Source organism: Nyctereutes procyonoides, unplaced genomic scaffold, assembly GCF_905146905.1.
Source record: "Nyctereutes procyonoides isolate TBG_1078 unplaced genomic scaffold, NYPRO_anot_genome, whole genome shotgun sequence".
NCBI lineage: Eukaryota > Metazoa > Chordata > Mammalia > Carnivora > Canidae > Nyctereutes > Nyctereutes procyonoides.
In genome coordinates, this window is record NW_026575051.1 from 1,223,480 (window position 1) to 1,239,288 (window position 15,809).

General features: G+C 52.9%; 3 protein-coding genes across 4 annotated transcripts; 2 read left to right on the forward strand and 1 right to left on the reverse strand.

Moving 5' to 3' along the window:
- Positions 1-31: 31 nt before the first annotated feature.
- CSNK2B (casein kinase 2 beta) lies at positions 32-4,237 on the forward strand. Of its 2 annotated transcripts, none has more exons than XM_055330551.1 (7): positions 32-168; positions 774-856; positions 1,586-1,688; positions 2,243-2,358; positions 2,991-3,066; positions 3,214-3,403; positions 4,005-4,237. In XM_055330551.1, the coding sequence occupies exons 2-7, from the start codon at positions 785-787 to the stop codon at positions 4,093-4,095; spliced, it is 648 nt and encodes a 215-aa protein (XP_055186526.1). In that variant the 5' UTR covers positions 32-168; positions 774-784; the 3' UTR covers positions 4,096-4,237. The 2 variants fall into 2 exon arrangements, with proteins under 2 accessions (XP_055186526.1, XP_055186527.1); XM_055330552.1 differs by lacking the exon at positions 32-168 and adding an exon at positions 315-439.
- Positions 4,238-4,384: 147 nt separating this feature from the next.
- LY6G5B (lymphocyte antigen 6 family member G5B) lies at positions 4,385-6,767 on the forward strand. The gene is made up of 3 exons (XM_055330550.1): positions 4,385-5,158; positions 5,304-5,432; positions 5,727-6,767. The coding sequence occupies exons 1-3, from the start codon at positions 5,035-5,037 to the stop codon at positions 6,125-6,127; spliced, it is 654 nt and encodes a 217-aa protein (XP_055186525.1). The 5' UTR covers positions 4,385-5,034; the 3' UTR covers positions 6,128-6,767.
- A 374-nt stretch (positions 6,768-7,141) lies between these two features.
- LY6G5C (lymphocyte antigen 6 family member G5C) lies at positions 7,142-13,098 on the reverse strand. The gene is given in 3 exon segments (XM_055330553.1): positions 7,142-9,655; positions 11,584-11,746; positions 12,948-13,098. Coding segments are annotated over 3 exon segments (474 nt in total). The 3' UTR covers positions 7,142-9,495.
- Positions 13,099-15,809: the final 2,711 nt, after the last annotated feature.

Consider the following 15,809-nt stretch of genomic DNA (forward strand, 5'->3'; position numbering starts at 1 on the left):
TTGCCCTCTCCCCACCCTCCCCAATTTCCACACACACCGCCCCCACCCCCTTCGCTACTTCGCCTGCCGCGGTCGGGTCCGCGGCCTGTGCTGTAGCCGTCGCGGTTCTTTGGAGGCAGCAACTCCCCTCCCCCCACCCCGGTCCCGGTCCCGGTCCCCGCCCAGCCGGTGAGTCTGAGGTCGTTGCCGCGTCGAGTCTCCCGTCCTTAGGCGCGGCACATGGGGTCTCCGCGCGTTGGTGTGGGGGTGGGGAAGGAAGTGACCGGGTCCGGCACCGGGGGAGGGAGGGTTGGCCTGAGAGGCGGGGTGTGGGGACTCCTGTGAGAGGGACTCAGAGCCACCTCCAGGTCGTGAGGGGAAAGGGTCCTGGCTTTTGCTTGGAAAGGATAAACTTCGGAACCCTTGGGAAAGGTGTCGGGGACATGCAGAGACCTGCGGGGTAGGGATCTCGAGCCGAGAGCCCTGCGAGAGAGGGACTTGATGTAAAGAGGAGAGGCTGCTGGTTTTCGGGATTGTTAGGGATGTGGGTAGGACGGGTGGGCCAAGACCTGTCGGTTCTTCAGAAGTGGTGGGACTCCAAAGAGCCTCTAGTGAGTAAGGAATTGGAGGGAGGTGCGCCAGGGTCTAGGATCCTTTAAGAAAAGGGGGCTCCAAATTCTTCCATGGTCGGGGAGCAGAGTGGGGAGGAGGGAAGGTACCAGAGGCAGGGTGGGAGAGCTTGGACTTTGTTTACCCTCCTGTTTTTTTACCCTCTTTTTTTTTTTTTTCCCCAGCTGACGTGAAGATGAGCAGCTCAGAGGAGGTGTCTTGGATATCCTGGTTCTGTGGGCTCCGTGGCAATGAATTCTTTTGTGAAGTGAGTTCTCAATCTCCCAGCTATGTCCGCACAAAGTTTGGCTGTATGTTTTTCCACATATTTAGCTTCTACTTCTCTTACAGGCTGTCATAGAAACTTTTTCCTGTCAAGGAAGAGTCCCTTCAGTAACTCCCCTCACTAATTTGTGAAGTGGCAAGACTTGCCCATCCCAAGCCTGTTACCGTCCAGCGGTGTAATATTGGAAAAGTCAACTTTATTACTACTACTACTGTTATTATTATTATTATTGCTAGGCTTGTACTAGTAGTGCTTAATTTGGGAGCCTATTAGGATTAAAATGCCGTTTATGAAAGTGTTTTGTAACAGGCAAAGTTTTGTGCTAATGATATAATGGATTATAACTGTCCACAGGACCCAAGCTGTTTAGTCCCTGCTTTTCTTAGAGTTCTAGTTGCCTGTAAGGAGAGGACAAAACTGGTCTGTAGAGATGGGATCAAGAATAGGAACAGGGATTTTAAAAGGAGTGTCTCGTTAAGGAAGAGATTGTTGTAGCTGCTTATCCTTAGGAAAGAAAAGCCAGAGCTTTTATGGGAAGGCAGTGTATGTGAACTGGGGAGAGAGACTCAAGGACTTCTGCTGAGTTGGTGTGGGGAATTAGGGAAAACAGAAGCAGTTGTGTTGGGAACAAGGCACCAATTAGAGCAATGTGCCCAGATCAAAGCTGAGGATTCTGCTATGGGTTTCTTCTTGACTTCCACATCCTGACAGGTGGATGAAGACTACATCCAGGATAAATTCAATCTCACTGGACTCAATGAGCAGGTGCCTCACTATCGACAAGCTCTAGACATGATCTTGGACCTGGAGCCTGGTGAGGCATCTTCAGGGTTGTCTGTGTGTGTGTGTGTGTGTGGTTTTTCTTTTTTCTCCCAAATTCCTGTTGATCTGCTTCTTGAATTTCTAAATTTCCTTTTGGTTCTCTGATTGCCTTTTTCCTAAGTTTTGTACTTTATTTTGCTCCCTCATCTGACTTTTGCCTGGATTTGTGACATAAACAGCCTGATTCTACACTCCGATCCTGTAACTTGGCTCTCTCCCTTAATGTTAGTTTCCTTATGGATCTCATTTCCTGCTTACCTGTCTTGCCTTGCGCCTTTCAGTCTAGAGTTCCAGCTTCTGTGTTGATCTTTTTCATTTATGTGTTGAGAGAGTTGGGAGGGAGAGAAGAGAGTAAAGGCTGAAGAGGTGTAGAGAGAGGGCAGAGCTGCCTTGGGTGGGTGGAAGGGCCAGAGGCCCAGGTTTCTGGGTCAAATGCCCAGGTGATGGGTGGCGTAAAGATGAGTAGCCAGCAGCCCCTGGAGGTGGATGGGGCACCTAAGAAAGCTGTAAGACAAGTGATTGCAATTGGCTGCGGCCATGTTTCAGATGAAGAGCTGGAAGACAACCCCAACCAGAGCGACCTGATTGAGCAGGCAGCCGAGATGCTTTATGGATTGATCCACGCCCGCTATATCCTCACCAACCGTGGCATCGCCCAGATGGTGAGGCCTCTCTGCTCCCACTTGACTCCTCTGAGGTAGTAAGGGAAACAGGTTCTTGCAGCAAGGAGTCACGTTTTCAAACTTGTCACAGATTGTAGCTAAGAAGAGGGGAAGAGGGCGCCTGGGTGGCTCAGAGGCTGAGCGTCTGCCTTCGGCTCAGGTTGTGATCCTGGGGTCCTGGGATTGAGTCCCGCATTGGGCTCCCCACAGGGAACCTGCCTCTTCTGTTGCCTATGTCTGTCTCTCTTTCTGTCTCTCGTGAATAAACAAAATCTTTAAGAAAAAAAAAGGAGGGGGAAGAACCCCAGAACCTGGGCCTGGGAATTAAATCCTAATTGGGGTTGTGCTGACTGAGGTATTTTCGGGGAGGGAGATGTGACCTTGGACAGGAATTTTTTGCAGTCTGCCTCTTCCTCCGGGAACAAACAGCAAATGGCTCTGATGGTCTGTAACTTGCCTACCTGGAGAAAAGGAAGCAAGGGAGTAGGAGGGCCCATCTGGCCAGCTTAAAAGGGGCATCTGGACGGAAGGAGGCAGGAGTGGAGGACAGAGCAATGTGGGTTGGACTGAGGAGGGGATTGCCTCTTCTTTTCATACCTACCCACCGGCCCCTTTCATTTTATTCACCTCAGTTGGAAAAGTACCAGCAGGGAGACTTTGGCTACTGTCCCCGTGTGTACTGTGAGAACCAGCCAATGCTTCCCATCGGTGAGTGTTGGAGAAGGGAAAGGAGGCCTCATGAAATGGCCAGTCCTCTGGGAAGGAGATGGGGCTCAGCAAGTCTGAGCCTGAGTCTGGGAGGGTGGTGGGGCAGGCTCGGGGGTGCCTGGCCTGCTGAGTCTAGCTGTCTCCCAGGCCTTTCGGACATCCCAGGTGAGGCCATGGTGAAGCTCTACTGCCCCAAGTGCATGGACGTGTACACACCCAAGTCATCGAGGCACCATCACACGGATGGCGCCTACTTCGGCACCGGTTTCCCTCACATGCTCTTCATGGTGCACCCCGAGTACCGGCCCAAGCGGCCCGCGAACCAGTTTGTGCCCAGGTGGGGAGCAGGGATAGAGTTACCCAGGGTCAAAGGAAAGGTTTGGGATTCCCCAGAGAGAAGGGAGGACAGGGCATGGTCCTTTCTTGAGGTTTGCTTCTCCCAGAGCGAGTGACCTTGGGGAAGGTGTTTGCCTGCCTGTGCCTCAGTTCCCTTATCCATGAAACGGGAGTGATGACAGTACTTGACTGACAGGGCACATTTAAGTAGTGAGGTGCTTCGAATCATATTGGCACTTGAAGTCACCATTCAAATGATAACTGTTCTTGTCATCATCTTGGGTGCTCAACGTTTTGCCAGGAGAAAGTAGTTTAGAAGCGCAGTTTGGTATCATATTGAAACAAGTATGAATATGCGCACACACATAGATGCAATTACATGTGTGTATGTATGTGTGTTTAAAGTAGGCTAGAATTTGAGATTTAATGGTTGTTGAAGGTATATTTCCTAGTATTCTAGAGGGAAGATGTTTGGGAGCCACTGTCCTTAAGCACTGAGCAGACTCATGGAGAAGCTGAGGTGGGGAGGTGGAAATACAGGCTGCTGACAGGGCCAGGGTAGGGCTCACCTTGCTGCCTCTCTGACCTCTGCCCCTGCCCAGGCTCTACGGTTTCAAGATCCATCCAATGGCCTACCAGCTGCAGCTCCAGGCCGCCAGCAACTTCAAGAGCCCAGTCAAGACGATTCGCTGATTCCCCACTCTACCTGTCCCTCAGTCTTTGACATCTCCGATCCTTTGCTGCCACCCTTTCAGGAACCCTCTATGGTTTTTAGTTTAAATTAAAGGAGTCATTATTGTGGTGGGAATATGAAATAAAGTGGAAGAAAAGGCCATGAGCTGGTCTGCTGGTGCTTGGGGTTGGGGGACGGGAGGGTAGTGCTGTGCTTCATTTCAAGGGCCCTCATGGCCCAGCCCACCCTCAACGTGAAAACCAGCACAGATTCAGATTTGTGCCCACTGGATTTGGGTGATATTCTTAGCAGTAGAGCAGAATATCTAGTATCAGATGTGGAGATTGCAAGGCACAAGGAAAAGACCCAGGGGAAGATCAGATTTCAAAAACTAGAGACATATTTGTTCTTTTTTGGCCACCTATGGCTGTATATTTGTACTGTAAGGAGTATAGTCAACAACAAAAATCTTCCAGTTTTTATTTTACAGGGCCCTGGTTCTGGCAAACAGAACTCTTAAGGGGTGGAGAGAGAATGAGGTTCAGAATTGCTGCTGGGTGGTGTCTGTTCGCCCCCTGCTGGGGGAGCTAAGACATGCTCATCTCTGAAGAATGGAGATCCTAGGTACCAGTTTTTCCCAGCACTGTAGGGACTGGTTTTATTGAATGGGGAGGACAGCAGGTGATACCAGAGGTAGAAGCTGATCCATGGACCCTTGAGGTGTGGGAATAGATATTTTCAGGACATGAGGGACAACAATAGCTGGATAAAGGCCCAGGTGTCCTTTGTCTGGGCCACTGTTCCCACGTTCAGGAACCCGACGCTTGTGGGTGAGGACGCACTGTCCTCCAGCCAAGTTAATAACTTCCTCCCCCAGTCAAGGAATATAGCTCTGCCACTGCAGCAGCTCCTGCTCAAACTGTCTATCAAAACCACTCTGCAGCTCAGGATCAAGGAGCATGGTCACAGGAAGGTGGGGTTTCAGAATGCCCCTCAGGGACTGCCCTTCTCCCCAGAATTCCATCATGAAAGTCCATATGCTTGTAGGTGTGCTGGTCATGGTGGGCTTCGCAGTGGGAAAAGGTAAGTGGGGGCCCAGGGGCAAGGAGAGAAGGGTGACTGAGTCCTGAGAGGGGTGGGGTTGTAGCCCTGGTTCACGGGTTGCCTGCAAGGCAGAGAACTTGGAATGAGCCAACACTCCCATCCCTCCTGTCTTCTGCTTCTGCAGCTCCTGGTCCTGAAGTCCGGACCTGCCACCTCTGCCTCTTAGAAGACCCTTCTACAGGGTGCATTTCAGGCTCAGAGAAGTGTACCATCAGCAGCACGTCACCGTGCATGGTGATCACCATCTACTATGGTAAGTCAAGCCCCGGGAAGGGGCTGCTGGTGGGATAGCCCATGGCTGGGTCTCCTTTCCTCTCCTAAATGAGGGCTGCTTAGGGCCTGTGGTACAGGAAGAGGACAGCAGGATCCCGGAAGGAGGAGTCTGGGGTTTTGGGGGTTCCACTGAGCCAGTTTTTCTGACCCCTTCTGAAGGAGTCTGGGATGGAAGTCAGGTCTGGGTGAGGGATTGGGAGAGTCTAGGGTGAGTATATCAGGTTTGGGGACTGTGGGAGACAGTGGGGGTTATTAGCTGTTCCCTCTTCTCCAGATACCAAGATTCGTTTCTTCATCCGAGGCTGTGGACAGTATAATTCCTACCGCTGCCAAGAAAAACGCAATACCTACTTCCCGGAGTACTGGTACCAGGCCCAGTGCTGCCAGTATGATTACTGCAACTCCTGGTCCAGCCCCCAGCTCCACAGCTCCCCACTTGACCCCCCTGCTGGGACCTGGGGCCTGCCCCTCTCTGAGTCCCAGATCCAGTGGTTCTACCGGGCCCTGAACCTCTCGCTTCCCCTCCGCAGCTTCCATGCTGGGGGGGAGCCTGAATGCCTGGGTAACCTGGCCACCCTGCCCCTGAATCTGAGCTTATCCATTGCTGACCTGCGTCACATATATTTGTCTCTCAACAGTTCGGGACTTTTGGTTCTTCCTTGGACTAAGCCCTGATGCCTGAGCCTTGTGGATTTCACTCCATTACAGCATCTCTCCCCTAACACCACAGCCCCCTGTGCTGTCCTAGAACACCTACTTTCTCTGCTCTGTGATTTCTCTGGTCTCCATTCCCCTGTATTTTCAGTGTCTCTGGCTTTAGTGTCATTTTCTTCCCAGAAACTGGGGTGCTGCACCTCCTAGAAAATAATGAGTTCAGAGTCTGCCCAGGCTGGCCTGGGGAAGGCACAGTGGCTTCCTGGTCCCTTTCTGGTCACCGGAGTCAGCCATGCCCCTCATCTTCCCAGTCCTCTGCCAATCTGGTCACCTGCTGCCTCTGTTCAGATCTGTTTGTAGATCACATTCTATGCCTACCTTGAGACCCAGACTGAACTTGCAGTAAGAAGGGTAGACTAATGTGCACGTTTCTTTACTAGGCACTGTGGTGTCCCTGCCTCACTGTGTCTACTCCCACCTCCCTGCCCTGGTCACCTGCTTCTCTCCTCTCGTTGCAGTCCGTGGTCTCAGCCCCACTCCGCATCACTGAGTCCTGAAACCCGCTTCCATAGATGCCAGGGGAGAGGAGAGGGTCCCCCCTGCTCTGCTCCACATCTCCTGCTTGCTCTCCACAAACTCCACAATAAATGGACTGGGCTAAGTCTGTGTCACACTGTTTATGGGGTCAGGCTCAGGTATGGGCAAGTATAGACCAGTTCAAGTTGATTGGGCATGGGGATCAAACCGTCTGCAGCCTGACCCACTCCACTTGGCCTTTGTGGCTTCCTCATGGCTTGCTCCCAAAGAGCCTATATCCATCCCACCTTCCACTTAGCTAGAGGTCTGTTCAGCTATGAGGGTTATGACTTCTCTCAGCCTTTGACTTACCCCACAGGGCTGCCTGACTGGTTCAGTCAATAGAACATGTGACTCTTGATTTTGGATGGCTTTTTTTTGTTTTGTTTTCTTTTAAAGATTGTATTTATTTATTCATGAGAGACACAGAGGCAGAGGGAGAAGCAGGCTCCATGTAGGAAATCCGTGGGACTCCATCCTGGGTCTCCAGGATCACACCCTGGGCTGAAGGCAGGGCTAAACCGCTGAGCCACCAGGGCTGCCGATCTTGGAGTTTTAAGTTCAAGCCCCACATTGGGTGTAGAGATTGCTTCAAAATAAAATCTTTAATCAAAAATGAAAACAAACTTGCCCTATAAAACCTAGAAAGTTAAACCCCTTAGATGGCTTTTCCATCTAAGAGAGGAGGAAAAATGCTTTTAAATCAGGAAAATTCAGGAGCAGAGCAAACGGCCCAGGTATCTGAGTTACCTGGTACTGAGGGACCTGGCTTCTTGCCTGCTGTTCTTTTTAGGATCCTGGCACCCAGAACCCCCCCTCAGTAAGGAGTTAGGGTGGATGTTGTTCAGTGATACACAGATGGAGCTGCAGTGGTTAGATCTTTCATTTTAATATTTTATTTTTGGAAAAAGCAAAAACGGGCAGCCCCGGTGGCGCAGCGGTTTAGCACCACCTGCAGCCCAGGGTGTGATCCTGGAGACCCGGGATCGAGTCCCACGTCAGGCTTCCTGCATGGAGCCTGCTTCTCCCTCTGCCTATGTCTCTGCCTCTCTCTCTCTCTCTCTCTCTCTCTCTCTCTCTCTCTATGAATAAATAAATCTTTAAAAAAAAAAGAAAAAGCACAAGCATACAGAAAGCAATAATGAATATTCCTAAGTTTTTCCATACAGCTGGTAAACACACTGCTGTGGGCAGCCAGGTGCCTGCCATTCTGAATCTCTAACTCAGTGCTGGGGATGTGCTTTTTATGAAAAGTAGTGCAGCTTTGTGATTGGGAGGCCTAATCCCAGCTCCTCTGCCACTTGGGCAAGTTGGTTTCTGCCTCACTTTGGTCACCTGTCAAGGAGGGATAGTACCTCAGGATTGAAAGAATGCATGTAGCGTGTGTACAAGTGAAAATTAGAGCCTCCAAAATAGATACATGCCTTGGGGGAAAAGGTACATATAGATTGTGGCATTTGTATATGTACATATTTATTATTACTACTACTTTTTAAAGTAATCTCTATCCCCAACATGGAGCTCGAACTCACAACCCTAAGATCAAGAGTGATGTGCTCTGCCAACTGAGCCAGGCAAGGTGACCCTGTGGCCTATCTTTAAACCTTTTTGGCAAAACGTACAGAAGCTTCTACATACTATAACTTGAGTTTTTGTAAACCACACAGCTGTGTTACCAGTCCTCGTCAGTATAAAGGCCTTTATCACCACCCGGAGCTTCCTTGTGTATCCTGTCTTCCCAGGCACTTCTCCCAACTCAGCCTGGTTGCTGTTGTCCTGAGTAATAGCTGCTTAGAGGAATTTGGTTGGCATTTGATACAAATGGCATCCTACAGCAAGCACTTACACAATATTCTGTACATATGTTAACAGAGCTTCATGGCTCTGGCAGGAAGTGCCAATATAGTTTGAAAGGTCAGGAAGAAGTTAGGAGGTACAAAAACCTGGGTGCACCTTTCCTCATCACCTCTGACCTCAGTGTAGAAAGAAGTCTGGGTTTATACAACTCTAGCAAGTCAAACTGGAGGACAGTCTCAGGCTGAGGAGCCCAAGGCCCAAAGTTCTGCAGTAATTTCTCACACCGTTGAAGTGGGAAGCTGAGCCCAGGATCAGGCCTGGGCTCCACTAGACTTAGCGACTTCCACAGAATGCCTCCCCTACCCTCTGCCTGGGCCCATGCCTCTCAGCTCCACTCCCACCAGCATCCCTGTTTTCCTCCTGTGGACCTCCCCTCCAATCCTCACACAGCTCTGGGTTTCACCCCACTGCCCTTTTTGCCTTTGCGGTGCGGAGCTTCCAGTTCCTTTTCACTGTTTTGCGCCTAGAACTGAATCCAAGATGTGGAGACCAGGCAGGATCAGAGCTCAGCAGAGCAGGAGCCCTTTACCTGCTGCCACAGTGGGGCAGTCAGGCAGGACCTCAGCCTCCACCACTACCAGAAGAGAGACAAGCCATAGAGTGTACACCAATTTATTTGGGAGGAACACCTGGGGACTTGAGGTGAGACTGGCTTGTGGTGGGAGATGGGGCAAAGCCAGGCAAAGAAGCAGCTGAGAGGTGGGAGAAGAGGACAAAAGCTGTCAGACCCTGAGGACTTGAAGGGAAAACTCAGACTTCTGGGGGAGGGGCAGAGTGGGAGTGGGGGAGGTTGAGGGGTGTCAACTAAGAGACAGGGCTGGGGGCCAGTAACTTGAGAGAGGCAGGGAGGGCTCGTAAAAAGGACTGGAAGTTGTCCTGGCTGTGCCAGCCAACTGGAAATCAAGAAGATGGATGGCAACTGGCAGGATTTTATTCCAAAAGTCTTTGCAGAAATTCTAAGGAATGTAGAAAACTCTGTTCTGAGGGTTATTGCAGAACTCCCGGAGGCAGCATCGAGAAAATATCCAGAAGCCAAACACTGGAGAAGAGCGGGTATATGAACAATCACTCATCTGCTCCTTGTGGCGGCAGTCGCTCACCATGATGTCAGAACCGCTGCTGCCTGTGGGGAAGGATGGCAGCATCCAGTGATAACTGATGTCCCAGTTCCCGGGCACAGCTTCAAACCCCTCCTTCCCCTCACTCCACATGGACTTACCATCTCTGCTCCCACACCCTTCCCTGGACCCCCAAAAGGCAGATTCCTGAAACGGAGGGGGCAGGGAATGCCAGGGAGTCACCAGCAATGGATTCCGTGGAAGGTCGGTGGGAAAGAGCCATTCAATGGTTGGATGGTTGGAGGGGGCTGAATAGGGTCTTGCTGGGGGAGAACCAGCACTTCAGGACCATCTAAGTTGGGAGATACATTTATCAGTGGTCAGATTGCAAAGAAATGGTGTTTGTCATCATTTTATGGATCAAAAGTAAGAGAAGGGGCAGCCTGGGTGGCTCAGCGGTTTGGCCCCGCCTGCAGCCCAGAACGTGATCCTGGAGACCTGGGATCGAGTCCCATGCAGGCTCCCTGCATGGAGCCTGCTTCTCCCTCTGCCTGTGTCTCTGCCCCCCCCCCTTATGAATAAATACGTAAAATCTTTTTTAAAAGTATAATAAAAAGATTTGAGTTTTGATTTGAAGGCAATTTCATGCAGTGAAAGAGAGCACCATCTCTGGGATCACCACACATTGTGACTCAGTTTTTAAGAGACTTGGCCAAGGTAACTGACCTTTTGTGCTTCCGTTTCCTCATCTATAAAATGGGGATAATAACAATTCCTACCTCAGAGGGCTGTAAGTGCTTAGAACAGTGCTCGCATATAATACATGTTTGTGGTTGTTAAAAAGGGTAAGGGAGGGGTGCCCAGCTGGCTCAGTCTTAGAGCATGTGACTTCTTGATCTAGAGGTTGGGAGTTCAAGCTGCAGTTGGCGTTGAGCCTACTTAAAAAAAAAAAAAAGAATGAATAAAAGAAAAAAGGAGGGATTGTGTGGAAGAACAGGCATGAGGGGGCAGCCCGGGTGGCTCAGCAGTTTAGTGCCGCCTTCAGCCCAGGATATGATCCTGGAGACCCAGGATCGAGTCCCATGTCGGGCTCCCTGCATGGAGCCTGCTTCTCCTTCTGCCTGTGTCTCTGCCTCTTTCTCTGTGTGGGTCTTTCATGAATAAATAAATTAAATCATTAAAAAAAAAAAACAGGCATGAGGAACAGGGAAATGTAGTAAATTTTCAGCAAGTTGAAAATGAAAAGGGGGGGGGGGTGATCCCTGGGTGGCTCAGTGGTTTGGCGCCTGCCTTTGGCCCAGGGCACAATCCTGGAGTCCCGGGATCGAGTCCTGCATCAGGCTCCCTGCATGGTGCCTGCTCCTCCCTCTGTCTGTGTCTCTGCCTCTCTCTCTCTGTCTCTCTCTCTCTCTCTCTCTCTCTCTCTCTGTGTGTGTGTGTGTGTGTGTATCGTAAATAAATAAATAAATCTTAAAAAAAGAAAAAAAATGAAATGGAGCTGTCCAGAGGCCATTCGACATAACAGTTTGGCCTAACATTCAAATTCAGGAGGAAGCAGAGCAAATCCTGTGGGGAGAGCGAGCAGAAAGATAGCTAAGGCCCAGACTCTGGCGAACATGAACCCTGAAGGGTCAAGGAGAATAAGGCGAGACCCAGTGAAAGAGATTGGGAAAAAGCTGTGGACGAGGCAGAGTTGTCTGTAGCAATGGTGGCTGACAGGCAGGGAGAAGGCAGCCTGAGGACAGACTGGGGGACCTGGTGATCACAAGGGTCCCCCCCACCAAGGCTCCGTGCTGTCAGGAAGGCAGAAGCCAGTCAGCTGCAGGCTGAAGGAACAAGAGGTTGGAAGCAGAGACAGAGAGTGAGTGGCTCTGAAGGTAAGGAAAGAGAAACAATGATGGAACAGAGTCTAGGGGTTGCAGGACCCCCAAGGTGAGGTGCAGCCGAGATGCAATTTGGTAATGGACTGAGCCAAAGGCAAGCAGCTCACTGTTCTTTATGAGGAGAGTCATGCAGCTGCTGCCAGGTGGGGCGAGGCAGATGTCAGATCCCAGAAGGCATCCCAACTCCTTGGTCTCCAAGAGGCATCGATAGCAGCGCAGGTATTTGGGGAACTGAACTGGATGAGGGAATTCAGGATCAAAATTACCTAGAACACAGAGAAACACTGACTCCAAACCCACTTAGTTTCCAGGCTCGTCGCCCCACTGTTCCCTCCATCTTCCCATCTCAGAAAACCATAAAACCACCAATTCTTTAAAAGCATCCAGCTTGGGATGCCAGGGTGGCTCCGCATTGAATGTCTGCCTCTGGCTCAGGGCGTGATCCTGGGATCGAGTCCCACATTGGGCTCCCTGCATGGAGTCTGCCGCTCCCTCTGTGTCTCTGCCTCAGTGTCTGTGTGTCTCTTGTGAATAAATAAATCTTTAAAAAAAAAAAACCATCTGGCTTAATCCTCTACCAGAGACTTTAGTCCTTGTTAAAATCTCCATTCTGGGCTAATAAAGGACTCAATAAAAAATTCATTCACTCATTCAATATATTTGAGGTACTAACGTGTGCCCAGCACCCTGTAAGCTTTTACGTTCACAGGTTAGGCAGGGGCAGCTCATTCCAGCTTTGGGCAGTTCTGTGAGGATTGGTTCTTCCTCTGGGACCCCCCACTCCTATGGACTTGCTTCTGAATATGCTTTCTTAATCTGTAATGTTCAGAAGTGAAAACAAGATCGCATCATCACAGGACAGGAGGAATCCATGCTTTGTGCCAACAGCAGACTTCAAGCAACCTACCACCACATTCTTTCTTTGGTGGTCTTATCACTGGAAAGACTCCTATTAAACTTTGTCTACCAAAGCCCTCCCCAACCACATGTCTGTACACCTCCCTCTTCTCTGGTTCCAGGCCCAGACCACATGTTACTGAATCCCCAGGCCCAGCAGAGCACTTGGTGTGAGGCAGATAGAGAACAAACACTTTGAATCCTGTTTCTACATAAGTCCTGTTTTTCAGCCAAGTGAAGAGATTATCAGGCTCAATTGAGGCTTGTTCTACTCTGTGGATCCCATCCTGGTTCTGTCATTTAGCATGTTCCCGGAACGCTCCCTATTCTACACTGCCCCACATTTGAATGGGGTCCCTTCAGTATCTCCATCAGGTCACTGCTATTGAGACAGCCCTGGAGTGATACCAAGAAATCTCCCTCAGAGTGAACATCAGCCCATCACCAGTCCCTAGGCATTATCCCACCAAGCCCATCCATCCCACCTCTCCTCCTGCCTGGGTTTACCTGACCATCCTGGGCAGATGTACCCAGACACCTGGTGTCTGTGGGTTTCTCTATCCAGCAGACCAGGAGGCCTTTAGAGCCACTTACCAAACACCAAGCTCATCCTGACCAGCACTATTAAGAGGATCACGTACAGGGCTTGAGAGGTGCTGGGAAGGCACCCATACTCCGCGCCCATACTCCGGCTACCTTCAAGGCCTGCGGTAAAATGCATGACTGCCTAACAGCCTTCAGTTGGGGGCTTATATTAGCGGAAGAGAAATTGGTCAAGAGGAAGGAGACAGGTAACACCCATTTGGGGTGGAAATCAGTGCCAAAATAGCCAGAGGGACAGAGTGTCCTCACCCACGGCCACTCTAAGGCCTAACATCCTGGCTTGGGAACAGAACTCTGGCAAGAGGGGAATGGGAGGGAAACTTTCATATTTATCCTACAGAAGTGTATCGAATCACTGTATCAGGTGTTGGGATACAACATTGCACAAGTTCCCTGCCCTCGCAGAGCAGTCTAGTGGGGAAGGCAACAAAGAATAAAGGGGGGAAGGGGAGCTCCTGGGGCGTCCAACGCACTGACCAAAGGAGGGGAAAGATCATTGTTCTGTTGGTCCAAGACTGCGGAGGCCGGGAAACCGGTTAGGAAGCTATTGCAGGGTCCAGTCACAAGATGGAGACCTGGTCTAGCGGAAGGGAGGCAGCGGCCCCCAGAAATGAAGGACTCCGGCATCCTTAGAAGGAAGACTGGACAGATTTGGAGTTAGACTGAAAATAGAAAGAGGGAAGGTCGGGGATAGGCTTGCACAAGGAGGTGATTGGTGGTACCATTTCCAAGATGGGGAAAACGTGGGACAGTCAGAAATCCCAAAGCGGAGATCCCTGGGTGGTGCAGCGGTTTGGCACCTGCCTTTGGCCCAGGGAGCGATCCTGGAGACCCGGGATCGAATCCCACATCGGGCTCCCAGTGCATGGAGCCTGCTTCTCCCTCTGCCTGTGTCTCTGCCTCTCTCTGCCTCTCTCTCTCTCTCTCTCTGTGACTATCATAAATAAATAAAAAATTAAAAAATTAAAAAAAAGAAAAGAAAAGAAATCCCAAAGCGAGGCCACCCGGGTGCCCAGCGACCTCTTCCGTCCAGGGGCCTCGGGCTCCGGGTAGCCCGCACCTCTCTCCTGCCCGCCCCACTCCGCTCCGCCGAAGCTCGACTGCAGCTCAGTGGCTCTCATCTCCCGCGCCCACAGGCCCGGCGCCGAGCGCTCGCCCTCCGAGCTTGACTGCACCTCAGGGCCCCCGGGAGGATGCGGGGGCGGCCCCCAGGCCAAGCTCGGGTCTCCGCCGGGTGGCTGGGCAGAAACCCCGGGAAGCGCCGGCCGGCGTCGGACCCAGGCGTGCACCCCTGACGGGCGCCCAGAACTACGCGGCTCCCTCGGAAGGCGGCGCTGCGGCGCCACCGAGCCCGCCCGGCGGGGGCGAGCGGAGGCGGGGGGCGAGCCGGCCGGGCTCCTCCACCTGCCGGGCCACCGCCTGCCGCTCCCGGTCAGTCTCTCGGAGACGCGGGGCTTGCACGTTAAGGGGCGCAGAGCTCTGGGAAGAGCTGGGAGTACAGGAGCGAAGCGCCCGCTCCCAGTGCCGGTCTGGGGGTTCGGGCTGCGGCCCTGCGGGAGCGCTCCCTGCTTACAGTCCCGGACCAGCCGAGAGTCCACCGGCCTCGGGGACCTGATGGGGACGACGGGAAGAGATGGACGGAGACTCGTGCCAAGGAAGACGCACGGCAAAGAAGAAACACTGCGCTTCCAGGAGCCTGGGGACGTACGAAGTAAGAAAATGGTATTACTGGAAAGTCAAGAGTAAGGAAGACGGGGAGGAGCGCCTGGCAGCAGCCTGTCTGCTGAATGAACGGGAGTGGTGGAGGAGAATCAGCGCGGGCTCCTCTTGGAGCGCAGGGGCCCAAGGGAGTTAGAAGGGACTTTGACGGAGTCCTCGGAACCCCCTTCTGGAACGTAGTCGCAGCCGAAAGTCCCAGCACTCGGGACTTGGGGATGACAGCTGCGCTCCCCAAGCAGTCACCCTGAGGAGTTGGAGACCCGAGGCCGAGCGCGGAGCCGGAGGGAACACAGGGCTGGTATTCCGGGGCCGGGGGGAGCCGGGGGGGGGCGGGGGGGGCGGGGGGGCCGGGAGCCGTGTCCTTCGGCAGCGCGTGGCCTCGGAGCCGTCCGTGCCGCTCCGGCCTGCTCCGGGCTGTTACCCCCGGCTCCGCGGCGGGGCGCGGCCAGTGCGCGCGCAGAGCCCCGAGGGTCGGTGGCCTCGGTGGCCTCGGCGACCCCTTCGGAGGCGGCCTTCCCGGGGGCGGGGGCGGGGCGCTGCTGTGGTCGCCATGGAGACGGCGGCGGGGGGCCGGGCCTACGGGAGCGTGAGCCCGAGGGGCCGAGCGAAGGAGGTGGGGCCTGAGGACTGAAGGCCGAGGTCGGGCTGCGGCGGGAGGAGCGATCTTCAGCCCGAATACAAACGAATGGAAACAAGGAAGGCCTTGGCTCCCGAGGGAGTTGGGATGGCTTGAGTGGGCGGACGGAGGCAGAGGTACCCGGCCTCCCGCGCGACAGCCGGCGGGGGTGGGGGCGGAGCAAATCCTCGGCCCTGACGCGGAGTCCTGAGCCCGCTCCCGCAGCTCCCGGGGCGAGCCTGGGCCTGGGAGACGGGGAGGGATGGGGGACAGCCCAGCCGGGGCCCACCATTTCGCAGGTTTCCCGCTAATTCTTCTTTGTCCCAGCCTCCCCCCTCTCCTCCAGTGTGCCCAGCTCCTCGGGGACGCCTGGCCGTCTGGGCCTTCCTTATCCCTCCCCTGTGAGGCAAGGTCCAAAGCCCCAGCAGATGTGCGGTCTGCATCTCAGCTGTTCTTTTCCGAAATCTGTATAGGGTGAGGAGTGGACAGGCAGC

What these genes read in the sequence shown, in the direction of transcription:
- LY6G5B (XM_055330550.1), top strand. Translation starts at nt 5,035, where the DNA reads ATGGTCACAGGAAGGTGGGGTTTCAGAATGCCCCTCAGGGACTGCCCT. An exon ending in GGGCTTCGCAGTGGGAAAAG is followed by an intron (nt 5,159 to 5,303) that starts GTAAGTGGGGGC and finishes CTGCTTCTGCAG; the next exon opens with CTCCTGGTCCTGAAGTCCGG. An exon ending in GGTGATCACCATCTACTATG is followed by an intron (nt 5,433 to 5,726) that starts GTAAGTCAAGCC and finishes CCTCTTCTCCAG; the next exon opens with ATACCAAGATTCGTTTCTTC.
- CSNK2B (XM_055330551.1), top strand. Translation starts at nt 785, where the DNA reads ATGAGCAGCTCAGAGGAGGTGTCTTGGATATCCTGGTTCTGTGGGCTC. An exon ending in ACCGTGGCATCGCCCAGATG is followed by an intron (nt 2,359 to 2,990) that starts GTGAGGCCTCTC and finishes TATTCACCTCAG; the next exon opens with TTGGAAAAGTACCAGCAGGG. An exon ending in GCGAACCAGTTTGTGCCCAG is followed by an intron (nt 3,404 to 4,004) that starts GTGGGGAGCAGG and finishes GCCCCTGCCCAG; the next exon opens with GCTCTACGGTTTCAAGATCC.